The sequence below is a fragment of the Volvox carteri genome (genome assembly GCF_000143455.1).
Source record: "Volvox carteri f. nagariensis unplaced genomic scaffold VOLCAscaffold_53, whole genome shotgun sequence".
NCBI classification, from domain to species: domain Eukaryota; kingdom Viridiplantae; phylum Chlorophyta; class Chlorophyceae; order Chlamydomonadales; family Volvocaceae; genus Volvox; species Volvox carteri.
In genome coordinates, this window is record NW_003307596.1 from 1 (window position 1) to 20,744 (window position 20,744).

Here is a 20,744-nt window from a genome sequence, read left to right on the forward strand (position 1 = left end):
ACTCTGAGTCGGCCACTCGCGGTCTACAGATTCGTGTTCTTCATAAGCTAAGCCTGACCCGTAGCTTCTAATCCAGCCTGGTCAAACAACAGCGGCGGCGCATCCCTTTCCCGCTATTTTAAAACTGGGTCCGGTCTCTCCCATGCCTTTGATATAACAGAACTTGCGGCGGCTGGCTGTGCCTACAGTCTGACCGCGCGGAGCAATAGCTGGCGTCTGTTACTCACCGCATCGGCCCCCTCCGGGTAACTAGGTGCTCCGCCATTCTGGTGTCCTCCTTCGTCCCGCTGTTGGAGGATGTCCTCCAAGCCTTCTTGGCCTCCGCCGCGCGATTGCTCGCGCTCTGCCATCACTTCGCTGTTACTGGCGACCGATATGCCAGCAACGTCAAATCGCCTTATCTATTTTACTATTGAGCTGGGTCCCGAATACAAAGTAAATCACTATTTAAACAATTCAAAATCCCCAACAGACGACGTTCTGACTTGCGCTTGCTTGCACGGTTGACTGGCGAACTAGCGTTGTCTGGATTCAGCGCTTTGTTCCCAGCTAATCTTTGTAACGCACTACCGTATCAGTCACTGTCCTCTGGCCAATTCCGGTCTGCTCCTCCCGCGCCGCACTTGCCGTACTACACTACAGGACGAGCACTTAATCAACATGCACTGCCTACGTGCGTTTTGCGGCCTTGTCCCTTGTGCCAGTGAATGCTGTTTTCCGTTGACAGCTCATACGAAAAACCAACCCCTGGCAGCCCTGAGCGCCTGAGGCCTTTGGCACAGCCCACAGGAATTCTTCAGGATCAGAGCAGTATATTTCTGAAATACTTTGTGCCGAATCAAAGGGATGAAGTACCTATGAAGTTTATTTGTTGTGACCTAACCTAAAAGTGACCTAACCTTATGGTGTGCAGGATGCGCGCGACAGGAATGGACTGTGTAGACCTTTCCGAAGGATCAAGTGCCCTTTAGTCAAGTAAGGAGCTTTCCAGCCAATTTTGTAACATGCAGGTGATCGATTTTTATATGCGTACACCGACGTACACCTGTACGTGACGGCTCACGAAAAGCGGCCCCGAGTGGCAAACCCTAGCGAATCGAGGAAATTTGAATTACACGTCATCGGACTAGTTGGCCCCCACCTTACATGCTTCCACAGGAGCAACATGACTCACAAATTGACAGGCGCCATTTTCTGCGTTCTATTCTGCCCACTGCGTGCAACAAATAAAATGTCATCATCAAACCTTGTGTCTGTATCTGCCTGCGACGAACAGATTTCTGGGCCAAATTCCTAGGGTTTACCACTGCTGTGACTCCTCCCCATAACGAGCTGTTCAACCTACACTATACAGCTCATTATCGTACATGTACGACACCATACGACAACATTAACGGTACCGTATGGCCCGTACCTATGTCCCTGAAACTGAGAGCACCACCAGGACGCAGACATCGCGTGCCCAGCAACAAATACAAACACTACAAAGCATGTTGAAGCTAGTTTATCATCAATCACCCAGCCAGCCACTTACACTCACACATTCAACCTCAAAGCCTTACCCACATGCATTCCTAACCATGAATGATGGTTACAGTCGATCCAAACAGTGGATCCAAACAGGGACCGTAACCAGATTACCGGTCCTATTAGCACATAAAAACTATGTAACACACCAGCTTTCTAGCCACCCATCGCCGTGTGCTCGCCCGCAGGCATCGGTCCACAGACATCCGCACACGCAAAAAGACATGGCATGGTGGTTATGCCTCCTTAGGGTTAGCCTCATGGACAACACCGTACATACATCAAGACCCAAAATGCATGTTCCTGTCTTGCCGCCTCAACATTGCCAGCATTGGGAGTTTTTCCTGCCGTATTCTGCCGGTCATTTTCGTTTGTTGGTTGTTTCTAACGGTCCATCATGCATTTCGTGGCCGCAAGTTGTACGTACGCCTATACGGCAAAGCCTTCAACTTATTTGAAGCTTGCTGCTGGCAAATGACGCTTTACACTATTTCATTTAATGCTTGAAAGTAATGCATTATTGTTTGCTCGAGAAGGCATAAACCTATGAATCCCGACTATTGGAGTTGTAACCTTCCGTAAACTCGTCGTTTCTTGTTAACAAATGGAGTCGTTCTTTCTGGATAAAAGTCAGAAAATACTTGGAGCGACCTGAGGTCATCGGCAGCAAAGAAACAGGATCGGCCGTAGTACTGGTCTGCTGACCCGCACGGAGGATTCCAAAGATACGTGGCCATACAAAGTCATTCACGTGGATACGCATACTCCTTCCACTTCTATGTGCGTCGCATTATTGTTGCTTGTTTGGCCACTATGCTTCTGCCGGTCAATGGTTACGGACTCGACTTCGCCACAGCATGCGGAAACACAGCTTAATTCTGGCATCGAAGCCGTGACAAATGCCCGCGAGTTTGTTGCTGCGCTTGCAAACCCGTCCACCGAAATCCTTCGAATTTCTTCTCCGGAAATAGAAGTTGGTTCCTCAGATTGGAAATCCAGCGGTTTCGACCTTCCTCTTATCCGCGAGCGAGATATTGTCATCGAGGGCAATCCAGAGCTGGCAGAGTGGCCACTCATCAACTTTGGAAATGTCCCAGGAATGGTGCGTACGGTTCCCCGTCCCATCCCACTGCCGCTGCCGCAGCAGCAGCAGCCGAATACGGCATCCGTGCCTTGCATGTTAGGTGCTTCTCGCCATGGTAATTTTTTATGCTTTCTCGAGGGTGAGCACGCATCGCGCATCCGTTATCCGTCCATTAATAAGCGCAACCCAGCAATATGGGGAATAATAATTGCTATAATATGGACTTACGCATGCATGGCTGCTCGCATGTGCCAGCAGCATCCTGTGTAGCCCCCTCCCATCGGCACATACATTCGGGCCCCTGCCTGTCATGAACGGCAGAGTACGGCAACCCCAACCCCAATCCCAGAGTGATCGCTACCCTCGACGACCTCGTTGACATCCCCACTCAACCAACTAAAGCCTGTTGTACTGGGGGATCCCGGACTCCTGTATACATCCAGCGTCCGTCGTCATTCATCAATTATTATCATTATTATTTATTTTATTATTTATATTATATTATTATTATTCCGTACACACGTTGGATGGACTGACAGACGGAGGCTCACATCGCCCGTCATCTCCCCCATTTATTATCACCACCACTACCCCACCACAATCATAATCATCGTCATCGTCATCGTCATCATCATCACCACCACCACCACCATCATCATTATCATCATCATCAGTGTTGACTCCCTTCCAGCGGACATCTCTTCTTATTAAACCCCGCTCCGATAGCGCCCGCCGTGCTGAAGATGAACGGGCACTTTGTAGACGCACGTACACGTACCCGCCCGCATGGCGCGTCAAAAGGTGCACAGGCCTCACGCACCGCCTCCATCTGTGCTAGGTTGCGATATGGTATGAGTGAGGCGGCTCTCCTTTATTTGTGTCTGACCGTCTGTAGCCGCCGGGGGTTTGTACTTCCTTTGCCTGCCTTGCCTTGGATGTAGGTGAGGTTGGCCAATAACGTTACCTTGGCAATGCGATATGTCTTCGCCATTGGTTTTCGCAGCCAGCACTCTCGCATACCCGGTAAGTAGTTGGAGGGGGCACCAGGCCGCTGAGCTCACGAAGAAGGGGAAGGCGCCACCTTGCATTGCTTCTATACTCAATCAGTATGCGAATACGCACAAATACGCACATGCATACGTACACACGTGCACGCACGCACACACACACACACACACTCACGCGCGCAGATGCAAGGTCCCCCCACACACACGCGTAACAGAGACATGTTGATGATGACGCGCCTCCCAGTCAACCCCTGCTTATCGATCGCTTCATGAACCTTCACGACCTTTTTGTGCTAACCCCCCGCCGCCGCCGCCGACCCGCCTTTACTACTGGCGCTGGTGGCGCAGGGCTGGACTTCCTGCTTCCGACTTTAGATGGGGACATTGCCTACATTTCAATTGGACCAGCGGCGGGAAGCTTTGGTAAGACAGCTAACTAGCTAGTCCGCCAGCAATATCTACTAGAGCCCATGGAATTCAAATAGGTGGGGCCCATGGAATTTAAAAACTAAACGTAGTGGTGAATGGTGGTGCCGGTGCTGCCGCCCGCTGACTGCTCGGTGCAGCGACCCCCTCGTGGCGGGTCATCCGTAGATTATGTACCTTGTAGCCGTTACGATCTAGGGACCGTACCGCCCCTGGCCAGGGGGGTGGGAAGGACCCTCCCCATCTATTCTTATACCTTAGGCACAATCTGTATATGGACGGTATAGAATTCTACAGACACAGTAAATTTAGGGGGTATGGTAATGAAAAAATTAGCACTGCGCCGTACAGCGCCCTGATAGCAGATTGTTGCCACATGCAACACCTGATTTACTGATAATAATAATAAAAACAGAGTCAAACAAGGCTGGATAAGCGTCTTATCTGTTATTATGACTCGCAGGCGGCAACAACCTCGGTGAGGCATTGAGCTCTCCTCCATCGCAGCTGAAGAAGTAATTGCCGTTCCTGACCCGTTATAATGGGGCGGGAGGTGCAAAGAAAGGCAACCCGTAATAACCTCTCCATACCTACGTACCGCCGTAATACACGCTACGGTCCAGGCGGAGGCGGTTCCCTTATTAAAATTAATAATGATAATGAATATCAACACATACATGTCATATTATATAATAATATTAATTATATAAGTAGTATTGTTTATATTATTATTTTTATATAAATTTTCTTCGTCTCTTGCCGGTGCTTCCCCCCCCCTTGGCTGTGCAATCGGATTGCCTCGCCTCAGGCTTGTGCTTTCCGGGGGACTACCAGGCTTATGACTTGGCTCTCATGGAGCGCCCCAGCGTATTCCCGGGTAACAACAGTCTCATCTACGATGTACCACAGGTAGGATATACATTTAACACATCGTACACGCAACATTCCTACACGAGTTCGATTCCAACTAATAACTTGACTAGCTGCCCGCAGTAGTCTCGGGTAGTTTATCGCCCAGCTAACTGATGGACAGCCCAGCCCACCTATCGTTAGTCATCCTCCGTTACAACACGTACAAGCCTTCAACCGAGCGGCACGCTCTGCTAAGCCGGTGGGGCAGCCGATCGGCACATTTATCTAGCCCGCACGCACGCCTGACTAACCAACCAACGACCTGGACTGTGTAAAGGGCCCAATGATGTCCAATTCTCTGCGACTGTGTCGCCTCCCACGCTGCTCCAAACAAACAGGATGGATGCATCAACGATACCTCCGCACCCGCTATGAAACGGTGCTGGCCCCTGAAAACATCGATCATAGACTTTGCGAGTTACGGAGCTGACTATGATGTCGCGAGAGATGTAAACAAACCCAATGGATATCTGTTCCATGTGGTGAACTCCTCCTACATCTGCGACGCGGTTGTGGACCGCGAATGTCTGAACCACAGCGAGCCCCTCGTTTGCTACCTGGAGGCGCAGAGTATCTACAATGCGCTTCGGCAAACGCATCAGCAGCAGCAGCAGCAGCAGCAGCAGCAGCAGCAGCAGCAGCAGCAGCAGCATGAGGGGCGGCCTGTTGGTCTTGGCAAGGTGCCATTAATTTGCATTACCACTGTCGCAGGTGGGTGAAAGCACTGACAGACATGCATACATGCTCAGAATAAATACCCAGCATGCAGGTCGGGTAGGTGCTTAGGGTGCTATCTCCGGGTGCTATTTACTTTTCCATATATATATAGGGATGCGAATTTACGTTTTACGTTTTTACGTTTTAAGGAATTAAGGTTACGTAATTACGTAATTAAGATTGGACCTGGCCGTAATTTACAGAATTAAGGGCTCGCCGTAATAAGGTCCCTCAGGAGGGGTAGAAACCTTAAAAGCTTAACAGACCCATGGGTCTTACAGGTTCCGCCGGTCTGCAAACCAGGGTGCCGCTGACCCGTCCACTCCTCCGAACACACCACAAACCCAGCCATGGGGGAAGCGTGAAAGAGTCCAACAATGCAGGTTGAAACCCGCGATTCCCTCCGCCCAACCAAGCAAAAGAGCAAGTCAAGTAGTCAACACGACAAGTAGTCCTGGTTTGCAACGGTATTAGGTGTCGTGGTCGAGTATGTATGCACGGCACCCAGTCGGTGGGCTTGGCCTTGTCGCACGACATGCTGGGCGGCAGGACCGGCAAGCCCGCAGCATTGCGAGGGGGCAAAGCGTACGCGAGCAGCGTGGTGCCCTTTTTCATATGCTGCTGCTGGTCCTTAAGAGCAGGTGGTGTTGCAGTATCAACGCCGCCATACGCGCCGGTGCCGGGGGTCGTGCCCGCGTCAGCCATGGTTCAAATTGGAAAGGCGATAGTCGCCAAGTCGGCTGTACAAGCGCCAAACTGATGTCGAAAATATGTAAATAAGTAAAGAATGGTGTTGCGAATGTGAAAACGCTGAAATTGTGCTGAAAATCCAAAATCGCACACTAGTACGGCAACCTTAAATTAAGGGTCCAGGGTCCAGGCCGTGGAAACCGTAAATTACAGTAATTTACTATATTAAGCTTTTAAGCTTACGTAATTAAGGTTGCCAAATCCCAATTCAGCTGAAACTCACATCCCTATATATATACACCCCTCCCCCTCCCATGCAATACACCTGCCTGGGGAACGCTTATCAGGGTCGGTTTTGCTAATTGCGGTGTTGCTGATTGCCGTGGCATGGAGGCGATGGCAGCTGGTCAAAGGACATCAACACGGGTTTGACGACGTGAACGGTGTGTCTCACGGCCGTGCTGCTGGTGGCGACGACACGGTCGGGAATGGAGTCGAGGGCCGGGAAGCGAAAATGGCGACGCTAGTCATCATCCAGCAGGAGGGGGACCGAAAGGCAGCAGGCAACGGCAACGGCAACGGCGACGGAGGCCACAATAAAGGCGGCGCGAGACCAAATTCGGTCACAACCGGAAAGCAGCAGCGACTGCCGCTGGCCTCTGTTGCCGCTGCCGCTGCCGCCAAGGGGGAGGCTGGTCATCTCCAAATAACTGTTACGGGGCAGTGAGTAGTAATAGTAATAAATGTAATCATATCATTATCATTATTATCATTATTGTTATTATTATTGCAATTATTATCATTATATTATTATTATTATTATTATCTTATATAATAATAATGAAAATGTATGGCTCCTGGTAATGATAGTTTTCCCACTATTATCCTGGCCTTTGCAGCTCCCTAACGTGTGCTCGTGCATTTCGTACGGCGGTCCACGTTTTGCCAGCAGGATCGTGTGTCGTGAGTTTAAACTAGTGGGACGTGTGCGCTAATAGGATTATATTTCTGACATGTATGTTGTGTGCGCTAGTTGCCTGTCTGTACATCTGAGCTGCATGTATACATGTATGTATGATGTGTGAAACAGGGGGGTGCATCTTCGCCCGTGGCAGCTACCCTGCGAAACCCTGCCTTCCCCGGTATTTCGGTGCACCCTCATCCAGTTACCCTAGTCAACTTCTCCTCAGCGGATCGCTCAGGTTCCGCACCCACCACCAGCATCCAACGGAATCTGCCGGGTCGACAGCGGCCCAACTCCATTCCTGGTCGGCTCGCAGGTTAACTTTATCCCAGGTCACCACCGTCCATCAACTAGGGGCGCAATGCCTTCCACCATCGGAAGGACTTTGACCCTAATGGGTATCGATCCCGGGATCTCCCGGGAGCAATGGTCCCGCGGTATGCATGTATGCATGTATACATATGTATGTCGGCATGTTCCAGGTGCTTTCATATGGTATATAAACCCAGACATACATACACACATACTTTCACACACACAGGGCTTGCGGAAGCGACTGCGGCAGCGATGCCCCCAACGGTACGGAGCTCTCGGCGGATGAAGCAGTAGCAGCAGTAGCAGCAGGGCTGGAACCCGCGGACCCCAAGAACGGTGAGTCATTACCTAGCTGCTGCTGCTGCTGCTGCTGCTGCTGCGCTTCTGGTGGAAGAGCTAGGGCTACATGTAGCCAGCTCTTCCACCAGCCAGCTAGGGCAGCGTGGGGATGATGATGATGATGATTAGGATGCGGAAGGGATGGCGGGGAAAGGATGCGAGGTACCGAGGTGTACAAGTGCATGTGGGTTTGCGCACGAGGATAACCCTAACGTCCCTGAAGGACCCAAAAGCGACCGCGCACGTGCGAACGCGACCGAGGTAGAAGGCGGCCCGCCCACGGCGTGTGTATATGTGTACAATACAGCTGCATGTGAAAGCCGTCGGCTAGGCAGGGCTGCTGTGTACATGCTGTGTTTACCACGCTTGCGCGAATTACCTCTTCGCTGCTGTGCTGGAGCCGCCATCGCCCGTGACCGACAGCAACCGCCATCCCCCCCCCGCCGTGGCGGCGGCGGCGGCGGCGCTCTATCTTATCGCATGGCACCCCGCTGCAGGGTGCTTCCCCGCGGACATCACCCTTAAGATGGAGCGTATACATGCATGCTTTTATTATTGAAAATGTGCAACAAATAATAAAAAATTAATATATTACATGGAAATGTCATATATGTGTGTGTGTGTGTGTGTCTGCATGTACATATGTGCGTATATACATACATGCACACTGTGCAACTATGATTGTCAAATCCTAGGCCTCATGAGCTCGGATGGGGACTGCTACCGCCTCCCAGTTGGCGGTCCGTCTGCCCCACAGTCCGCACCCGCACCCGCACCCGCACCCGCACCCGCACCCGCACCCGCACCCGCACCCGCCCCCACTCGCTATCCCTCCGCGCTACCCATCACCCACCCACCCTATCTAGCCTATCCAGCCTATCTAGCCGTCCCGGTTAACCCTTGTCCTATTATTTAACAAATCCCAGTAGTCGGTAAAAGCTTAACATTCCTCGACACCCCCTCTGCCTTTGTCATTACCTACCTACCTACCTGCCTATCTACCTACCTATTCGGGTATGTAACATCCAACGTACGGCGCGCCGGCGGAGCTGGTGCGAAGTGGGGCTGCTGCCGGTAGCTGGGCAGGCTGTAGTTGGGAGGTCGGTCACCGGCCCACCGTCTGGGCCGCCACTGCCTCCACGAGATGCCGCTTCGGTGCTTGACATGTACGACAAACTGGTGACGCCATTTACTCCACAGCGACCTAACATGGTGCTTAACGTTCAGCTTCTTCCTCCTGCAGCTGCTCCACGAGATACCACGACGTCTGATGCTGCTGGTATGTATGTGGCGGTTGAAGGCAGGGAAGGGAAGGGCAGGGAAGGGAAGGACGTGAAAACACAGGTAGTGATGTCCTCGGGGAGTGCTTCTACACAGGCTGCGTAGTAAACTGTCGTGTGTGTCTCTGTGTGTGTGCGTGAGGTGCCCTCTTGCTTCCGGGCCGGGGACGAGTGAGAGCAGTGGATTTTACTTGTGCGAAGACGGCGAAAAATCTAGTCGTGCAGTGCAGTGCGGTGCCATCCCCGAGGGCGGAAGAAACTTATAAAATTAAGGACACTACTCTCTGTTGCAACTTCTACTGGAAAAATGTCGGTCCCGCAGCAGCAAGGAGAGCCGGCAAGGATGGCGGCAAGAATTGTTCCAGTAGTGGTGGTATCCGTTCACGTGATTGTGGCGGCCGTGCTGGGGATGCTGGGGACATCAGCAGGAAAGGCAACGGCAGCGGCAGTAGCGGCACCACGGTGCCACCCAGGGTGGAGCTACTGCCGGTGGTACTCGGCAAAGGCGCTTTCGGGCGTGTGGTGGAGGGGCTGTACGGCGGTCGCCGCGTGGCGGTCAAACTTTTCACCATTGATGCGCAGTGGAACGCCCTGGGGCAGCTAGGGGTTACTGCTGACCACCTGCAGAAGATCTTTCTCCAGTGCTTTGAGCAGGAGTTGCAGGTGTGGGTGTGTGTATGTATGTGCGAGGGTGTGTGAGAGTGTGTGAGGGTGTATGTGACAGTGAGTGAGGGTATGTGTGTATCTGTTACATATCATTCCGGGGCTGAAGCTGGCCAGGGGCACCTAACCGTATACCCCAACGGGGACGACCATCGAAGCATTGGAGGGGCGTTATATCGGTCTTGAGTCCTGACCGTTCTCACGACCGTCCTCCCTTATCAACGCAAGGCGCCGTCACCTGTTCGAATCCTCCAGCCAGCTATGTACACCAACTTAGATGCCAAGCAACCTCTGTTCCACTGAGGGCGCATGCTCTACAGCTGCACGATCTACAATGCACTCACACCAGTGCCAATCACCACCCTATCCTTGAGAATTGGGCCAGGCCCTAGGCAGAATTTCTTCCTCCACCACTGCTCTGCGATTTTCATGGTGAGCTCCCTCTCCAGCCCCCCAGCGCACTGGAGGAGCCAGGATCATGTCCAGCTTTCAACACCACGTTCCTAATTCACCCGAGGGGGGACCAGCGGTGGGATTCGATCCCACATCTTCTCTGGAATTTGAGCTCCAGACTTGTCGTTTATATGTGTGTGTGTGTGTGCGTGTGCGTGTGCGTGTGCGTGTGCGTGTGCGTGTGCGTGTGCGTGTGCGTGTGCGTGTGCGTGTGCGTGTGCGTGTGCGTGTGCGTGTGCGTGTGCGTGTGCGTGTGCGTGTGCGCGTGTGCGTGTGCGTGTGCGTGTGTGTGCGTGTGTGTGTGCGTGTGAATGAACTACTGGGTTGCATGTGTGGGGTCGATGTGGTGTGGTGTGGGCGTGCGGCGGATGGTTTGGCGGGAGGCATTGTGAGGGGAGGGCATTGCTAGGGTGCATGGGATCCGTGTGCACAAGCGCACACTCGGCCTTGCAGGTGTCGATATCTGGCTGGGTGCTGTTGCGCATCAACAAATTATTAAGTCATCTTTTCCGTGCAATCAACATGCCATACTAGATGGCAACCCTACGTGCGACGGCTTTGTCCGGATTATCCCTGCCTTATATGCCCGATACATACATACAGTCATCCACCATGCGTGCGTGTGTTTTTGCACTATGTATGTGTGCAGATCCTCAGCCGCTGCCAGCATCCTAATGTCGTAGAGTTGCTCGCGGCGTGTGTGACCCCTCCCCGGCTTTGTCTCGTGATGGAGCGCATGGAGGCTTCCCTGGAGCATATGTTGTACGACAGTACGGCTAGCGGACCCATGCCACTTAAAAAGCTGTGCATGCATGGAGCCTCATGCACACATGCATGCTTTGGTATGTGATGTGATGTTTTGTGCTCGTTAGGTAAATGCATGTGGATAGCTTTATTTGTTGTCCCGTGTACCGTATATGGCTACATATGGCTATGTATTCGCACCTAACATGCGTCTCATTCTGCACATGGACATTTTGCAAGGGATAGGTTGCCTGGCCTGCTTATTTGGATGTATGACCGCCTTGACTGGCGCGGCTGGCTTTACTAACTACTACTTACATGCCAATGGCAGTAGTCCTTGGCTGCCCTGCTGCTGCAGCTGACAAGGGACGCCTCCCCACCTACTTACCTACCTACCTACCTACCTACCTACCCATTACCCACCTACCTAACTACCTAACTACCTGATCACCTACCAGGTGCTGCAAATCAGCATCGACATTGCGACTGCACTGGCTTATCTGCATCCCACTGTCGTACACAGAGACTTGAAGGTACGACCACAATGCCGCATTTACGTGACAATCAACCTAAAGAACAAGCGAGTGTACTACTAAACCCTACTAGTATGCATACTTAGGGTATGCATACTAATGATAATGTCTTCAAGTGGCCCAGAAGCCTTCCACTCGTAACAGTCCAATTCATTTAATCAACTTGCGAGCTAACCAGGAACTAAGTTGATGCGCCGTTGATCCGCTAGATTTGGTTGGATGCTGGTGGTGAGTTGCCGAACCCAACGAGTACATTCTGAAGTCGGATGGGGTGACGGATTAGGGTGCCCCTCTAGCAGGGGAGAGCAGGGACTGCCCCGGGAAAGGGGGCCGCTGGCGAAGTTAACCACCCTGTAACAACAAAAAAATATATACACGCACGTCGATGGAATATTTTATGGTCTATAGACAGGGTCACCGTATAATAGACAGATATGATTAAGAAATGCATTTGTATGTACAATATATTGTATATACAATATAATATATATTACTAATACACAATATATTTGTTTATTAGATTCATGGTACAGATTCGTCGATGCACCATGCCACGGTATAATAGATAGGCCTGAAATTAGATAATCCATAGACGGTCCAAATGTTTTTTTTGTGTGTGAAATTTTGTATCGTGTACAGCTAGACCGTGTCCTTGTATAATAGATAGGGATGGTCCTAGCCTACTTGTTGTCATGACAGGGATGGGGAAATTGGCGACCAGCAGTAGTGTACGACACCGGAAGGCAGCCTATGTACAGCAGCTCGATTTTACACAGCTTCATCAACAGATAGATGTGAACGCGTCACAATGACGACGCACGTGCACTTACGCGGTTCATGCAGGACTTAATAAATGGTGGTTTTGTGCAGCAGCAGAGCAGTAGTATAAAACAGCTCTGCATTATGACATATAATACAGAAGGGCAATAATTAAGTAAATAATAGCTTACGCCCCTACCTGTTGGTATGTAAATTTATGAGATAGAAGGGCACTGATGGCGCCAACAGGTTGCCGATCAGGTTACGTATTACGATTATTCGTACTACTAATAAGATATGCAGCAGCAGATTACAGCAGGTTATGAATCCGCCGTATAAAATATATGCATTTTTAAATGTATATGTGTTTTTCGTGCAGCCCGCCAACGTGCTTTTGAACAACGTGGAGAGTGATCGGCCCGTCGTGAAGCTCTCGGTGCGTGCTTATTTGCTGATGATGGCTATCTATATGTCTATCTATTTATCTATCTATCTACCTATCTATCTGTCTGTCTGTCTGTCTGTAGCTATATATATTTTTTTATTTTTTTTCGGCACCATACCTATCCACACATGCAACACCTACATACCTGAACCTGAATGTGGGCTGCTGCTGCTGCCGCCAAAAATCCCCCTAATTACTTCTTGAGACAGATGCAGACATGAGAGCGCTGTAAGATATATTAGTGCTGTCCGTACTGTACGACAGCTACCACGTATGCTTGCTCTCCAGCCTAATAAACAGGGCGCCTCGTCTGTAACTTTTATGGCTTTTAGACTCGGTCCTCGTATAATAGGTAGGACCGAGAAGTAGGCCGTATACAGATTCAACGTACAGGATAATGGTCTATAGATTGTGTCATGGTATAGTAGGTAGGTCCGAAATTAAATTGGTGATGAACTAAAGTTCCCCTTTAGGGGAAGAACCCCAAAGTCTTCGTCCCCTCACGTATATAAACACTTCTCCATGCTGTTCCTGCTAAATGCATTTTTCGGTGGTCGCAACTTCGAAGTAACAAATTAAGGAATTCCTTGATTTGTTACAGCAGCCGTCGATCTGCTACTGTTATACCACAACTTCAAAAAAGCACCGATCGGCGGACGCAGATCCTTTGATGTGCCCTACAGGATATGCACTATCAGCTACCACCCGTATTTTGGTCATTTGGGTTTATCAGACTGCTGATGCTGCACTATGCGTGCGAGGACGGCTGCTGAATATTTATTTGGATCTCATTTCCGAATTGGACCGTCTTCTCTACAGGTTATCCTAAGTTAGGCCTATCCATCTGCTGTACTGCACTGTACAGTGCAGTACAGCAGTACATGTACTGTACCGTGCTGTGCTTTGCTGTGTTCGTTGTGCTGTGCGGTGCTGGAACCCCTACTGCTGCTGGATCTACTCTTTCTCACGCACTTCGTGGGGTTTGAAAGCCTGGAAACCACCAACGTACACCCGCCCACATCTAACCATACAACTATATATCCACAACCTTCATTCCCATACCAACATTCCAGACCATCTCCACACACGCACCAACCGCCGCCAACTACACCAACCGCCAACCGCACGCACTACCCATGCCACATGTACCAGGCTGCCATATTATGCGCCAGTCATCCACACCCACCACTTGTATGAAGGGTTCAGCTCCCTCGGCATCTCCCTGAGTACTTTGGTGCAACACCTCTCCGAGCCGCCCACCCATTACCGTGCTGCTGCCTGCTCTCTGGGCTGCTCTCTCGGCTGCAGGACTTTGGACTGTCACGGCTTCGAGTTACGGTCAAGTCCACCAAGGCCCCAGATGCCGGCACGGTGTGTGAGAGATAGACGTGGCACTAATAACCGGATGCGTGAACGGACAGACAGCAGACAGACAGACAGACAGAAAGACAGGCACGGGAACACTAAAAAAAACTTGCAGAGCCAAGGAACGGCGGATTTCATGGTATTGTTTTACAGGACGTGTTTTTGCCGTCGTAGTGGCCGCACATGTGCGCGAGGACCCTGGGAAATGTATCCATGAACGTATGTCTGTATATATATGCTGTTGTCTGTATGGTTAGATAGAATTAACGAGATATATGCACATACATATGTACATATATACCTTTCCGATGCATAAACCTTTCCAATCACCAACAACATCATGAACACGAGCCCCGTGCCCCTGCTATCTACCGCCGCCGGCGGCTGTGGCGTGATGATGGCGCGCGTGTACCGACCGACATATGCACTGGATATCGCTCGATGGCCTGATGACGATCGCCGCACGTTGCCCTTCCACGCGGGATCCCCTCCGCCGCCGCCGCCGCCGCCGCACGCCTTCACGGACTTCTACAACATTGTCCTCTGCTATGTAGGCCCCCTACATGTCGCCGGTAGGTAGCTGGGACGTACAGACAGACAGATCGACAGGCAGACAGACAGATCGACAGGCAGACACAGATGTTATGCATGCCTGCATACGCCTATGTTTACATTACCGGCAACCCTGTGAGGCCGTATCATTGGTACTCGGTTGCAATTGTGAACTGTGTCGTTGCGAACATATATACATATGTACATGGGACAGACACTGCTGGTAAAGCACACACAGATTCCCCCGGAGGTTCCGGGATCGAGACCTATCAGGGTCGGAATCCTTTCGATGGTGGAAGTTAAAAGTGTTCCAAGTCGATGGACGGTGGTGATCTGGATAAAGTTGACCTGCAAGCTGACCAGGAACGGCAGATTGCAGCGGTGGGAGCTTGTAGTAGCTGGCGCCGTTGAAAAGGCCTCTCGAGATGCTGGCGGTCGCGCTTCGCGCGTATTTGTAGAGCCGTACTGTGTACCAGCTACTACAGAGCTGAACTTGTATTGGTGATGGGTGCTGAACCTAGGCGAGAAGTTGCCTAGGGTGACTGGATGAGGGTGCCCCGAAAAACCGGGGGTGGCAGGGTCTGCCAGTCAGCGGCTGCAGGGTGAAGATATAAACCCCCTGTCCCACACATCATATCTTCGGTTAGACCTTGTAGTTGCGGACATGCATACACCTTTAGGAATGCAGCATATATTTAAAATGCTGCATTCCTAATATACATATACCTCTACATGTATATAATACCTTGCATGAATGCGAATGCTTGATAGATATAGGCATATAAAACGAACTTGATGATATTGATATGTTCGTTAGTTGTCGTTGTTGTCCCAGCCCTATCAGCTAGCCAGCAGCCAGGTCGTCGTTGCCATCGGTTGCAATTGCCGTTCATTACTGCCATGACTGCAGGAGTGTTTCGACGTCACCGAGAACCGCATTACACACCAAGCGGTACGTGGCTTCCCTGCTGCCTGCTGTAGTAGCTGCCGTACAGTACGGCACACATATCGCCTATAAATTCGCGCTGAGGCGACCTATATGCCAGTAGCACCTTATCATCAAGAGGCCTTTTCAGCGGCCAGCTACTACTACTATTATTACTACTACTACACAGCACCTTTATGTCACACGCATACGGATGCACCCAGTTCCACATACATACAAGCATAGGTCAGACACTATTGGTAAAGCACACACTGATGCCCCCGAAGGTTCCGGGGTCGAGACCTGTCATGGTCGAAAATAGAAGGGTAAAAGTGCTCCTAGTCGATGAACGGTGGTGACCTGGGATAAAGTTGACCTGCGAGCTGACCAGGAACGGAGTTGAGCCGCCGTTGATCCGGATACAATTTTGAATCTTACGACCGTCGAATGTGACATGCTCTTATGGACGACGCCCAATACACAATATACGGGATGATGATGCTCACTGTATATGTCCTGCTGCTAAACATCCGGTGCGTGTGGCATGGGGATGGGTGCTACATATGTTGCTATTCCAGATAGTACGTGTCTTGTACGGCTGCTGCTGTTAACTCCCGTCGTCGTTTGTTCGTGTTCTTTATCCTCCATTTGCAGGACATCTACTCCCTGGGTGTACTAATCTGGGAGATGCTGGTCGGCAAGCGGCCCTGGGAAGGAGTGAGCGATGTAGCGGTCGCGTTCATGGTGCGTTCATGGTGCGTGGGTGCGTACGTATGTATGGATCCCCTATGGCATACATTCGACCAGTCAACGATCGGCGACCCTCCGGCCCAACCGGTCGGTAGGGTGGGGCCTCGGTAGGGTTAGCGAGGGGTCTTTAACCCACCGATGGGCCACCACTGGGTTCTCGGCCGGGACAGACAAAACTCGGTTGACCTTAATGGAATGCAATGGAAAGTGCATATATACTAGTACTTGTATCATAAGTAGTGCCTTGCTTGTCTGCACCTGCGCCAACATTGGTGAAGGAACAAGCTGACCTGAGTTGCAGCAGCACTAGTACTAGTACTAGTATGTACTAATATGTACTAGCATGTACTAGTACATACTAGTAGTACATACTAGTACATACTAGTACATACTAGTATGTACTAGTATGTACTAGTACATACATTTTATGTTGTTGGGCTCGGACAAACATGGCAAGTCTTCTAGGAGTATTACTTTGCTTTTTTAATATCACGAAGACTAGTTTTGTCAGCATAGCATAGCCCCCAACCGACATGCGATGGGAAAGAAGGCCGACGGCAGCAAACGACCCCCTTGCGCGACTCCAATTATTTCATCACAACCTCAGAAAAGTACAGATTGCCAGATGCCGATTTTCGTGGCATTTGTCCACGCATACTACAGGACGGCCCCTCTCAAGCCCCTTCAATCCAAACTGAAGCCTTCCCCACCGAAACGAAGCCCACCGCCCATCACGTGATATGAAGCCCGGCTTCAGCGTGGGGCCCACGAGCATGTTGAAGTCCAGCTGCTTCATTTCAAACTGAAGTCCTCCTGCCCCTTCATTTTAAGATGAGCACGGAATGTGCACAGAAGGAAGGGTTTTCCGGGAAAATGAAGGGAGGCCAGGGTTCCCAGAGTGCTTTGCGCCTTATATTTATTTAGTAGCCGGTCGGCCGACCGCGGTACATGCATAGCTGATGCGACCTGGCAAAAAAATACATTTACAGCAGTTCAGCAGCTACGATGCTTTGGCGATGAATTGTAAGTACGTATGTATGTAAATGTACTATTGCGTGTTCCCAGGTAACGTACAAAGGCCTGAGGCCGCCGCTGGAAGATGTGCCCCCAAGCCGCTGCCCTGCCAAGCTCGCCCAGCTGCTGACGGCCTGCTGGGAGACCGACCCCGCCAGGCGGCCCGCCGCGGCGGAGGTGGCCAAGGAGCTGACCCTCATGCTGGAGGTGAGCGGCGGCGGGTGACGCACCTGGGGGGGGAGGTGCCTCATCACGCAAGGGTGCTAATTGCGTCAGCAGCAGCAAGACCTGCATTTATCTAATATTTATATAATAATATGTAAATTACATATTTCTATATTATCCATAATATAGGATTTATGGAATATATATATATATATATATATATATATATATATATATATATATATATATATGCACGTGTTATATAATAGCCATGCGCGCATGTCACCGCGGGGCTCGCTCTGTGGGGAATATGCAGCAGCAGCAGCAGCAGCAGCAGTAGAGTATCGCGGTGGATGCCGGCTTCACTTTGGGAACCAATAACGGGCACGTAGCAGGAGCAGGCGCGCGCATACAGGTAGCTAGGCGGCAGCCGACGATCCGCTGATTGTCCCACGTAGTCGTGTATATACCTACTTTTAAATAAAAATACTAATAGGTTAATATAACAACGTTAACCTGCAGCGGCTTGATTTTGGATTTGTTACATCTATACTTAATTACACCTGACCAGCAAGAGGATGACGAATTTTCATAGGATGAATTTGTCCGCGACCTGCCTGTGTGTGTGTATGCTCCTGTTTGCTGCTGCCTGCTTTCATGCAGCGACTGCAGCAGCAGCCTTAGCAGCATCAGCACCAGGAGCGGTGTATGGAGCGATGGTGGGTTCAATGGAGCAATTAGAAGTTGCTGCTGCTGCTGCTGGTGATGATGATGACGATGCTGCTGAAGATGCTGCTGAAGATGCTGCTGAAGATGATAATGATGATGATGGTGGTGCTGAAGATGATGAAGTTGATAATGAAGTTGGTGATCAGTGTAAGAAGGGTTCAGCTCCCGTGGCATCTCCCTGAGTACTCTTTGCCTGGTGTTACAATCAGCGAATTCAAAGACATTCGACGTACGCTCTCTCACGCGTGAGTGCGAGGTGGCGGAAGGATGAAGGAAATAAGAGTGGGAGTGAAGCGAGGAGCAGTGCACTGCAGCGAATTACATGCATGCACATCCTGCCATTTATACGTTTGACGCATGCATGCCAGTCTGTTGTGTACAAAACATGTTTTGTACTGATCCGCCATGATCCCCCGAGCCCTTTCCCGGCAAGCTGAAGGTAGCTATATGACATAATAGCATGCAGCAGGCCTGCTGCTATTATATATAGCCCATGGCTGGCTAACTAGGACGGGAAGTCATTACGAGACATCAGCAGGCTGTCAGTGCGATGTTGTTGGTTGTGGTGATAGGGAAGTGGACGTAGAAACGATGTACTGAGAAATCTCTCTCGGCTGTATCAACCAGGATCGCCACATGGCTCAGGGGGGTGGACGTTATTCCAGTGACAATAAAGTATGTGCGCAGCACGCAGTGGATAGCTGTACACTTAGCTAGGCTTGTACATCTTCATCACCCGGTGTACATCGTTCACCGGCTGCAAGGCCGTACTCACGTACGTTACGGCGCTTAGTTTGAGGAGCACCTAATAAGTCACGGAGGGAGGAGTTTTGCGATGATGACACTGTGTATGTACGGCAAATTGGGGAAGGCGTTGTTGTATATGGCATGGAACCACCGTTAAGAGCCAGAAGCGTCGACATCAACCGTTTTGTTCGTTTGTATGTTATGCTGCCCTATTGCAGCAGTGGCTGGTTAGTGTGATCGAGCTGATGGCAGCGTTTGATATTCGTTTCACTTTCGTTTCCACTTCTAGCGACTGTTGCTCATAGAAAATGATGTTGCTTTTATTTATGCACGATTATTCGTCCGTGCAGGTGTAGGAATGCATGTGATGCGGCAAGTAAACCGCTAGAAACGCCCGTCTATGCATCATCCTCCATCATCACTCACGCACTAATGCATGCTCGCTAACTAACTAACTCGCTCGCTCAGATGGATGCACGGCGACACAAATATGCGAGGGGCGAGGTAATAAACCTGGTAATAAACCAGGGGACGTTTACGTATCATTAACATTACTGCGCACGGTATTAACCTTATGTGCACACACACAGCACACACAGCACGCACGCATACAGGAATCAAACCCCTGGGCTCTGTAATCCCCAGAAAGGGTCCACCATCTCCACCACCACCCCCTATCAAACGTGGCACCAGGGGCACACCTCTGCTCGGTCACACTGTCGTCGGCCTTCACCACCACCACACGTGCTGCCGCACCTCGCTGTACCGGTCTCTCGGTGATTGACATGTATGAACAGGGCCCTCGCACGCGCGTCCGTCGGCATCTTGAAATAGGACTTTTGAGCGGCCAGCGGCTACTACATTAAGAACCAAATATACCCCTCTCCTATCCATGCATTGAAGGACGTCTCTACCCCAGCTCCCTCAGGTAGCAGCTATAACTGCACCTGCAATCATGTACGTCCAGGCACACATTGAACTCTCCTCCATTATTATAATCACTCGCACCAAGTCCAGACCCCTAGACTTAAGTCCATGCATGGCAGCATGCAAACCATGTCATAACCTCCAGGATCAACCACACCAACCCTGGGAACCAGACCCTAGAACCCGGTCATGACCATACAAATAACGAAAATGGGATTGCCGCTGCCGCTGCCAGCCGATCTGCAGACTTGTGTAACAGTTGAATCCTCTCCTGGGTCTTGCCTCCATGATTCGTTAGTAGTGCAGAGTGAAGATACCCACGGCCTGTCCATGGCCGTTGGGAATTGGCCTTCATCAAGAAATCCAGCAAGGCCTTCCGGCCCCCCCCACACCTGTCTGGCTGCCGCGTGGGGAAGCTAGCAATCACTGGACGTTCTGTCGACAGAATCCACTGCAAGGCCTGTCGCTCCTCTTCCTCCTGCACCTATGCCTGGATGGCCCAACCGCGCTCCACGCCTCCCCTTCATCTGTAGTCGCACAGGAACTCCCAACTCTCCTTCCATTCGGGTCGTAGCGCTGTCTCACCAGGCGCCGGGGACGCATTCTCTCCGCCTTCCGGACACCTTCCCCATCTCCCACGAGCCCGGACTGCTGCCCTAGGCACGAGGTCACCAAGCAAGCTCTCGGGTCTCTCCGGGCACCACAATGGCCT

General features: G+C 51.0%; 2 protein-coding genes across 2 annotated transcripts; both read left to right on the plus strand.

The window, feature by feature from the left end:
- Positions 1-1,097: 1,097 nt before the first annotated feature.
- Positions 1,098-11,717, plus strand: VOLCADRAFT_106868 (uncharacterized protein; the record flags this gene model as incomplete). Its single annotated transcript, XM_002955545.1, has 10 exons — positions 1,098-1,778; positions 2,384-2,629; positions 3,553-3,634; positions 3,967-4,041; positions 4,853-4,953; positions 5,295-5,526; positions 6,711-7,086; positions 7,869-7,978; positions 9,584-9,924; positions 11,580-11,717. Exons 1-10 carry the CDS (start codon positions 1,404-1,406, stop codon positions 11,715-11,717), a joined length of 2,076 nt encoding a protein of 691 aa, XP_002955591.1. The 5' UTR covers positions 1,098-1,403.
- A 1,018-nt stretch (positions 11,718-12,735) lies between these two features.
- Positions 12,736-18,313, plus strand: VOLCADRAFT_96507 (uncharacterized protein; the record flags this gene model as incomplete). The annotated part of the gene is made up of 7 exons (XM_002955546.1): positions 12,736-12,849; positions 14,167-14,229; positions 14,778-14,795; positions 15,686-15,727; positions 16,355-16,444; positions 17,516-17,671; positions 18,293-18,313. The coding sequence occupies 7 exons, from the start codon at positions 12,736-12,738 to the stop codon at positions 18,311-18,313; spliced, it is 504 nt and encodes a 167-aa protein (XP_002955592.1).
- Between the last annotated feature and the right edge of the window lie 2,431 nt (positions 18,314-20,744).